General features: G+C 41.5%; 1 protein-coding gene and 1 non-coding gene across 2 annotated transcripts; both read right to left on the bottom strand.

Annotated features, from left to right (window-relative positions):
• Positions 1-5,242: 5,242 nt before the first annotated feature.
• Positions 5,243-5,624, bottom strand: LOC123597897 (ataxin-7-like protein 3B). The gene has a single exon (XM_045477417.1). The coding sequence runs from the start codon at positions 5,622-5,624 to the stop codon at positions 5,334-5,336; it is 291 nt and encodes a 96-aa protein (XP_045333373.1). The 3' UTR covers positions 5,243-5,333.
• Positions 5,625-7,598: 1,974 nt separating this feature from the next.
• TRNAE-CUC lies at positions 7,599-7,671 on the bottom strand. The gene has a single exon. It is a non-coding gene; the product is annotated as a tRNA-Glu (tRNA).
• Positions 7,672-10,172: the final 2,501 nt, after the last annotated feature.

The following is a 10,172-nucleotide window of genomic DNA, read 5'->3' as shown; positions in this document are numbered from 1 at the left end:
CATTGCTGAGCCATAGGGTAGTTCTATTTTTAATTTTTCGAGGAACCTCCACACTATTTTCCAGAGTGGCTGCACCAGTTTGCATTCCCACCAGCAATGCAAAAGAGATCCTCTTTCTCTGCCTCTTCCCCAACATCTGTTGCCTGAGTTATTAATCTTAGCCATTCTGACTGGTGTGAGGTGGTATTTCATTGTGGTTTTGATTTGTATTTCCCTGATGATGAGTGATGTTGAGCATCTTTTCATGTGTCTGTTAGCCATCTGGATGTCTTCTTTGGAAAAGTGTCTGTTCATGTCTTTTGCCCATTTCTTCACTGGATTATTTGTTTTTTGGGTGTTGAGTTTGATAGGTACTTTATAGATTTTGGATACTAACCCTTTATCTACTAAGGCATTTGCAAATATCTTCTCCCATTCTGTTGGTTGCCTTTTAGTTTAGCTGATTGCTTCCTTCGCTGTGCAGAAGCTTTTTATCTTGATGAGGTCCCAATAGTTCATTTTTGCTTTTGTTTCCCTTGCCTCTGGAGACTTGTATGGTAAGAAGTTGCTGTGGCTGAGGTCAAAGAGGTTTTTGCCTGCTTTCTCCTCGAGGATTTTGATGGCTTCCTGTCTCACATTTAGGTCTTTCATCCATTTTGAGTTTATTTTTGTGCATGGTGTAAGAAAGTGGTTCAGGTTCATTTTTCTGCATGCTGCTGTCAAGTTTTCCTAGCACCGTTTGCTGAAGAGACTTTCCTTATTCCATTGGATATTCTTTCCTGCTTTGTCAAAGATTAGTTAGCCATATGTTTGTGGGTCCATTTCTGGGTTCTCTATTCTGTTCCATTGATCTAAGTGTCTGTTTTTGTGCCAGTACCATACTGTCTTGATGATTACAGCTTTGTAATACATCTCGAAGTCTGGGATTGTGATGCCTCCAGCTTTGGTTTTCTTTTTCAGGATTGCTTTGGCTATTCAGGGTCTTTTCTGGTTCCACACAACTTTTAGGATTGTTTGTTCTAGCTCTGTGAAGAATGCTGGTGTTATTTTGATAAGGATTGCATTGAATATGTAGATTGCTTTGGGTAGTATCAACATTTTAACAATATTTGTTCTTCCAATCCATGAGCATGGAATATTTTTCCTTTTTTGTGTGTGTCTTCTTCAATTTGTTTCATAAGCTTTCTATAGTTTTCAGTGTGTAAATTTTTCACCTCTTTGGTTAGGTTTATTCCTAGGTATTTTATGGTTTTTGGTGTAATTGTAAATGGGATTGATTCCTTGATTTCTCTTTCTGTTGCTTCATTGTTGGTGTATAGAATGCAACTGATTTCTGTGCGACTTTGCTGAATTCATGGATCAGTTCTAGCAGTTTTTTGGTGGAATCTTTTGGGTTTTCCATATAGAGTAGTATGTCATCTGCGAAAAGTGACAGGTTGACTTCCTCCTTGCCTATTTGGATGCCTTTTATTCCTTTGTGTTGTCTGATTGCTGAGACTAGGACTTCCAGTACTATGTTGAACAACAGTGGTGAGAATGGACATCCCTATCATTTTTCTGACCTTAGGGGAAAAACTCTCAGTTTTTCCCCATTGAAGAAAAAAAAAAAAATTTAAAAAACGTTTTTAATAAAATTCTAAAGGAAATAAAAAAATTATTAAAAGGTATGCAATAAAACTTTTATTTTTATTTATGTATTTATTTATTTTTTTAACTATTAAAAAAATTTTATTAGTACTTTTACCAAAGGGGAGATGCAGTTTATTTACACCAGCAGCCATAGGGGCAAGGGGAATAGACAGTTAGTTAGCAATCTGTATAGGATCAACTACTTATGCAAAAATAATAATCTCCAAAACAAAGGACAGTGGAGAGTTTCACAACACTTCCCTAATGGTTCCAGGATGTGATTATGCCAGGCAATGGCCCCTGGATATGCGGTGGTGGGAACTAAAGTATGGAAGAAAAAGTCACAAACTACAAAAATTTGTAAAGAACCCCCTTTCCCCCCATGCACGTGCACACACACACACACACACACACACACACACACACACACATTCAGATACATAATAGAATCACAGGGTGATCACTATACTTAACTGAGGAAGGAAGGATAAGAATTCTGCTATTAGAGGGAAGATGGGTAGGGAAAGGGCAAGTTCCTAACCACTGTAAACTATATGGTGGGGAACATTCACTCCCCAGAGAAGAAAGGAGTTAGTTTGTCCCCCTCAGGGAACCTGTTCTACCTAGCCCACCTCTTACCCATCCAGGACAGGCCTAGGACTATTGCCCTAGTAATGGGAGGGCAAAAGCCAAAAACAATAAATAAGAGGGAGTTAATATGAACCAATGATTTTTCAAAATTATTTCTACTTCTTCCTCCTCTAACCAAGAGACCAGAAAGGAATCAGTAATATCACAATCAGAGCTCCCTCTCTGAAGGAAGAGTGGACCATGACCTTATTTTCAGCTTGTTTCCCAGACATTATTTGGAAGTAGGCCAAATTTACTTGGACTCTCCTTTTCCTCTGTATCTCCTTAGAAGGATATGTCTATAAAGTCAAGGGCAGAACACCCAAAATTATTTTAGCTCTTGCCAAGGTTTACCTTTCTGAGAAGTGATCACAATTCTTGGATTGACAGACCAGTCTGTAATTACACCTCAACCCTGACCTGGACAATTTTAGGGGGAGAATACAATAATAGACAGTCTTGAGGCCTATTACTATGGTTCCCTTAAAGTCTATATGTAACACTAATTAGTCCATATAGTCCAAACAGTTCCTTCTCAGGTAAGGAAGGATACATGCCCAGGGGTTAGAGAAAATAGATTAGTACCCACTCCATCCCTGTGTGTGTCATTCAGCCTTTCCTGGTCTTCTACTTAGGTCCTAGGAGACAGTATCCAAATGGAGGTGGGAAGATGTAATTCCTTATGAAGTAAGACACAGCAGGAAGGCATCTAGCAAGGCAGTCCTATAGGAACAATGCTTATGCATGATACTGCCTTTCATATCATACACAAAAAATTATGTTCTCTCCCCATCTTTATTTTTTAAAGAATTTTTAAAAATGTTTATTTATTTATTTTGAAAGAGAGAGAGCACACAAGTGAGGGAGAGGGGCACAAGTGAGGGGGGAGCACAAGTGGGGTGGGGGTAGGGGGGGAGAGAGAGAGAGAGATTGAGAGAGAGAGAGAGAGGAGAGAGAGAATCCCAAGCAAGATCCATGCTGCCAGTGCAGAGCCTGAGTCAGGGCCCAATCCCACGGACTGTGAGACCACTACTGGAGCCAAAAGCTGAAGGAAGGAATCAAGGGTTAGAGGTTGAACCTACTGGACCACTCAGGCACCCTGGTTGTCTCCCCATCTTGATCCCAACAGAGGAACCTACCAGCAAGATTCTTCTCTGGATCTCCTAAAAGAACAAGGGTGGGGGCGGGGAACAAGAAAAAAAAAAACTTAAAAGAAGCTAAGGAAAGGGAAACTGGGCAGGCTTCAGAAGCAGGAGCATCAAGAGAGATGAATTGAAATTGGTCAGTATGAAAGCAGGGTGGCAGGCAGTACCTGGGTCATGAGCTACACCAGATGGGCAGTGGAGCAGGGGACATGGGGCCAAGCCAGACAGACTAGGCTGGGCCCCTTACTGGGGCACAGAATGAGGTTTAAGAAAACATTTCAAATAAGGCAGCACTGTTCCCGCTCACTTTGGGGCTCTCACACCTCTACACTTCATAAACCCTCGATCAGGAAGTAAAGTGGAAGGTAGTTTTGATATGTGGCTCACATTTCCCATCCTTGACTATCCCATTACCTGACTTCTGACAACAAAAGGACAGCTCTTGTCGAGAATGTTCAAAAGGGACTGAATAGAAAGGGGCTGTCCCTCATGAGGGACAACAGGTGGTGGCAGTCTGTATGTTCACCATAACAGAGCTTCGACTGCCCAACCCAAGGAACAGGGACATTCAGTAGGATACTGCCATCAGATGAGAGACCCAGCCTTGGTCCTTGGCTCCTAGTACTAACCTATTAGCATTGAGGGCAGTTGGAAGAGGTCCCTTCTGGGCTCAGCTTTCAAACCACAGTCTCTACAGCCATTATGCTCTTCTATAATTCAGGCCTGCCCCTGGCATGGAAGGCAGGTAGTGACCTGGCATAATGACCAAATCAGACACATGGACTGGCTAGGTAACTAACAACCCAGAGTAGGAAAATGACTGCCCCACCAAACTGTTGTTCACAGCATAATATATCCAGATATGATCTTGCAGTTTAAGAGATGGTACATAGTTGTAGAAGCCCCTGCTACCTCTTCAGGGGATCATAACTGAATCCTCAACCTGCCTAGATAACCAAGTTGTCCATTTGCCAAGCCTATGCTACCAGGTGGGGTGCAAGACAAAGGGCTCTGTTCAGCAAATTTGCCCTTGTCCCCAAGTCTGTTCAAGTCACTATAAATGCTAGATATTTTGGAAACTGGTAGCATTGTCCTTTTCTTCTTGTTGGAGCCAAGATCACAGAGCTTTGCTTATCAGATTCAGTTGTAATTACTTTTTCTTGGTTTCCCAAATTGGAACTGTTAATATCCAGATCTCTCACCTGACTTGCATTTGTCTTGAGGAAGTCTGAATCAGGCTCAGAGATCAGAGGAGCAGTCCCACTGAGGCCCAATGATAAAGGCCTGACCATCAGCCACATTCATCTATCAGTTATCCAGAAAGCCCTGATATCAGATAGATAGAAAGCCTGAGCAACCAAAGGATTTATACACTGGGCACACAGATGCTCACCTGTGCATGGGAGACAATAGATCTTGTGCACTTCCTTGTGTGGAGATTACCTGCATGGTATGGTGTCGGGATGCACAGCTCCCCCTGCCCAGGGTTTCAAAGCTGATTCCAGGTAATATAAAAGGATCAAAATTCCTAAATTGTCCACTTGGGTTTTTTTTCTTTTTTAGGTTTACTTATTTTGAGTGACAGAGAGAGAGAGAGAGAGAGAGAGAGAGAGAGAGTAGGGGAGGAGCAGACAGAAAGAGAGGGAGAGAGAATCCCAAGCAGGCTCTGCACTGTCAATAGGGGCCTATGTGGGGACCCATGCGGGGCTCGACCTTATGAACCGTGAGATCATGATCTCAGTCTGCTGTTTAACTGACTAAGCCACCCAGGTACCCCTCCACTTTGGGTTTTTAAAGGCTGGAATCTTCAATGGGAAATTGGGATTTTTGTCCGATTTTTTTTTTTTTTTTTTTTTTTCTTTTTCTACTTAGATACCTAACTTCTCCAAGCCACAGGACCGGTCTATGTTATTGTCCTGGTCACCCTCTGACTCTCTCATGGCGCAGCTACTAGAATTCTCTGGGTGAGCGTTGCAGCTGCTGATCCGGCCCGTTCCCAGATTCTCCAGGAAGGGAGCAAAGCTGGAGGCAGCACGCTCCTTTATCTTCTACTGGCTGAGTGCCAAAATCCTTCATGCTGCCAGTTTCTTCGAACTCTGGGTAGAAGTAGTCACACTTGACTGCCCGGTGTACCTCAAAGCAGAGGCCCAAACAAGAATCCTCTATTAGGTCTACATATATCTCCTGAGCAATGGCCTCTAGCTTGTTGGTATCTCGGTTAGACAAAGAACTGTCCTTCATTTTAATTTCTAAACAACTGTGGAGAAGGTGCTCATATTACAGCAGCACCGGCAGGCAGCAGCGTGTAGGGCTCCTCCGGCTACACTAGGCCTAGAGGCTGTCAGGGCTGAGTCCTCAGGTGGCAGGGGCCCAGGCAGAGCAGCAGAGGCAGCAGCCAGCAGGACTGCTCCTGAACCTCAAGTCCTTTAGCTTCTTCTGGTGTCCCCTGGGTCTGGGACTTTGAGCTGGGGCTGGCCCAGGATTCAACACCAGACAGTCTCCGTGCAGCCACAGCCCGACCCCCCTAAAACTTTTTTTTTAAATATTATTTTTGATTTTCATTTTATTAAAAATAAAGCAGCCTTTGAAAACACAAGTAGTCATGAAGACAATATAACAACGTGAGAAATGCTTATGATTTAAGGCTATGTGCAAAGGGGCCAAAATAATTAAGATTACAACTATTTAGTCCAACATTGTAAGCAACGATATAGAGTGGTGCCCAGAAAAAGGACTTTCCTATAGATACTGCTTTCTTGCAAAGGCTAGCTCTTGAACTTCTCATCCTTTGCACTCTTGCCCCTTACTTCCTCTTCAGCCTTTTGCTGAACAGAGCCCTTTGTCTTGCACCCCACCTGGTGGCATAGGCTTGGCAAATGGACAAAGTGGAGCTCAAACTCACCACCCTAAGATCAAGAGTTGCGTGCTCCACCAACTGAGCCAGCCAGATGCCCCTACTTCCTCTTTTTAGACATGTATTTCTGACTTGGTTTTCATTTAGATTCTGCCTTGCTCCAGCCAAAATATACTCAGAGACTACTTTTGGCAATGCCTCTCCATATCTGACCTAGCCCCTGGTACTCTCCTATCAGCATAAGCCAGCTGCCTTATCTTGAAGAGCTAACTGTTTTAAAAAAAAAAAAGAGACATAGGAAATTCAGTATATCAAAATGCTAATAATACTGTGGTGGATTTATTGGTAGTTTATGCCACTTTTCTTTAGGCTTGAAATTTTACAATGTGGTTATGATAGATCTATAACAAAAATATTTGAAGTTTGAATTAAAGTCACTCTCTGTGCTTTCACAGGTAATTTTTGAATTCTCTTCCTTTTCATGATTTTCATGATTCTCTTCCTTTCGATGTCATAAAATTGATATCCCTTTAGACAAGAAGATACAGGGTCTGAGATCCTATCTGGGTCAAAGAAACATCTTTTTCTCTCTAAATTTTCTCTCCATCTTTCTCTGCATCTTTTCTCTCCAGATTATCTACAGCCAAAATAGAGATATGAGCATATATTTCTCTTACCTCAAAACCCCAGCGCCTGCAGGTTCAAGTCCAAACTCTTTAATATGGCTCTCAAGTCCCTTCATAATCTACTGTTATTCTACCTCTCCAACTTTATGTCCCAGTAATCTGCTAACCTTTTTTTTTCCTTCCTTACCCTATGTTACATCAGACTACTTGCCATTCCTTAAACACGCATTAACTTTTTTTCACATTTTATTGATGTATACCATTCATATAATAAGGAGCACCAAACTTAAGTGTACAACTCAATGGTTGTTCATGTATGTATATACACGATCAAAATCTAGAACGTTTCTAAACTCTAGATGGCTCCCCTATACCCCCCTTAGTCCATATCTACACTATTTTGATTTCCATCAACAAAGGTTTGTCTGTTCTTTAACTTAAAAAAATGGAAATACACCATATGTATTCTCTTTCTCTCTCTTTTTTAAAAAAAATTTTTTTTAACGTTTTATTTATTTTTGAGACAGGGAGAGACAGAGCATGAACAGGGGAGGGTCAGAGAGAGGGAGACACAGAATCTGAAACAGGCTCCAGGCTCTGAGTTTTCAGCACAGAGCCCGACGTGGGGCTTGAACTCACAGACCGAGAGATCATGACCTGAACCGAAGTCAGCCACTTAACTGACTGAGCCACCCAGGCATCCCATCTTTCTCTCTTTTTTTAAAGTAAGCTCTATGCCCAACGTGGGGCTTGAACTCACAACCCTGAGATTGAGAGTCACATGCTCTACCAACTGAGCCAGCCAGGCACCCCTATGTATTCCTTAAAACACAAAGTACATTTTTATGTTTCCTTTGCCTGACAATAGGAATGCTAAATATCTGTCATGTGCTGGACTCTCCCATTCTGCATCATGGCAGATATTACTAATTTATCTTTCTTTCTTATTATGCTTCAGTTGAGTTTTAGGTTCTTTTCCTAAACTGTGTACCAGCAGCCACTACTCATTGTTGAGAGTTTGCACTGGAGAAACTTCCCTGGACAAGTTCACATGAGAGCCCTCATCTACTACGCGCAACATATCTGGTAAGTCATTTAAGATTTATTGATCCTATCACTGTAGTATCTTTCCAATCTGTCCCTTTTATCCATTCTCACTTCTCTGCTTATTGCAAACTTTCATAATCTCTCACCTGATTCTCTACAACAACCCCTCACTGTTTTCCTTAACTTCAATTTTGGCACCTCTATTCTTTTCTACACACTGCTGATGAATCTTTTTTTAAATATGCAAATATGATATACTACGTCATTCTCCTGGTTAAAACCTTTAAGGGACTATCTTTCAGGTTAAGCCCAAGTGGTTAGCATGGTATTGCAGGTCTTGTGATCTGGTCCTGCCCATCTCTCCAGTGTCATCTCCTGTCACACTGCCTTCCAGTGTGCCAGCAGCTTGCAGGTTTCTGCAACATGCCCTGCCCTCTTTCTCCTCTAATCTTTCCTTTTAAAGTTTTATTTATGTTGAGAGAGAGATGGAGAGCAAGCAGGAGGGGGCAGAGAGAGAGAGGGAGACAGAACCCCAAGCAGGCTCCATGCTGTCAGCGCAGGGCCTGATGTGGGGCTCGAACCCATGAACTGTGAGATCATGACCTGAGCCAAAGTCAAGAGTTGGATGCTCAAATCAACTGACTGAGCCACCCAGGCGCCTCTCTCCTCTAATCTTGCTTTTCTTCTCTAAATGGCTAAGTCTCCTTCACTCTATAAGGATATTTCAAGGATATTTATTATACAAACCTTTATTGGTCATTCTTTCCCTAACAAATGATTTTTCTCTCCCAGGCAAAACTAATTATCCCTTGTTTGTATCCTCATAATACTTTATACATATCCTTATTATGACAATTATCATGTTGTATTATTATCTGTTTACATTTCTAAGAGTTCTTTGAGGGAAGAGAGCTTTGCAGCTCCAGAACTCATCAGAGTGAATGATATCTGTTTTTACATTTATTTGTTTGTTTGTTTGTTTATTTACTTATTTAGTAGGCTTCACACCTAGCACAGAGCCCAATGTGGGGCTTGAATTCATGACCCTGAGATCAAGACCTGAGCTGAGATCAAAAGCTCAATGCTTAACTGACTGAGCCACCCAGGCACCCCGTTTTTTACAATTAAAAAAAATTGTGCTAAAATACACATAACATGAAGGTCACCATCTTTATCATTTTCAAGTGTACAGTTCAGTAGTACTAAGTATAGTTTTATGGTCATGCAGCTATCACCATCATCTGTCTCTAGAACTCTTTTCATCTTGCAAAACTGAAACTCCATACTTACTAAACAACTCCTCATTCTCCTCTCTACCTAACCTCTGGCAACCACCATTCTACTGTCTGTGAAGTTGACTACTTTAAGTACCCCCTATAACTGGGATCACACAGTATTTGTTTTTTTTTGTGGCTGGCTTATTTTATTTGGCACAATGTCTTCAAGGTTTATTCATGTTGTAGCATGTATCAATATTTCCTTCCTTTTGAAGGCCAAATAATATTCCACTGTATGTATATACCACAATTTGCTTATCCATTCATCTGTCAATGGACACTTGGATTGCTTTTGCTTGTTAGTTATTGTGAATAATGCTGCTATGAATATGAGTGTATAAATCTCTGCTTTCAATTCCTTTGAGTATTTGCTCAGAAGTGGAATTGCTGGATCATATGGTAATTCTATGTTTAATTTTTTGAGGAACCACTATACTGTTTTCCACTGTGGCTGCACCATTTTACTTTCCCATCAGCAATGCTCATGGGGTTCCAATTTCTCCATACCCACACCAATACTTATTGTTTTCTATGTTTTTTCTTTTAATGTTTATTTTATTTTTGAGAGAGAGAGAGCATGTGTGCACCAGTGGGGGAGGGGCAGAGAAAGAGGAAGATGGAGAATACGAAGCAGACTCCATGCTATCTGTGCAAAGCCTGACGCGGGGCTCGAACCCATGAGCCATGAGATCATGACCTGAGCCAAAGTCCGATGCTCAACCAGCTGAGACACCCAGATGTCCCTGTTTTTGTTTTTGGTAGTAGACATCCTAATGAGTGTGAGGTGACATCTCATTGTACTTTTGATTTGTACTTCCCTAATGATTGGTGATGTTGAGCATCTTTTCATGTGCTGATTGGCCATTTGCAGATCTTCTTTGGAGTGTTGTGTATTCAAGTCCTTTGCCCGTTTTTTGAATACATTTTTTTGTTGTTGCTGTTGACTTCTAGTTCTCTACATATTCTGGATATTAATCCTTTATCA

This window comes from Leopardus geoffroyi, chromosome C1, assembly GCF_018350155.1.
Source record: "Leopardus geoffroyi isolate Oge1 chromosome C1, O.geoffroyi_Oge1_pat1.0, whole genome shotgun sequence".
In the NCBI taxonomy this organism is placed as follows: domain Eukaryota; kingdom Metazoa; phylum Chordata; class Mammalia; order Carnivora; family Felidae; genus Leopardus; species Leopardus geoffroyi.
This window is presented reverse-complemented; position numbering and strand designations above follow the sequence as displayed.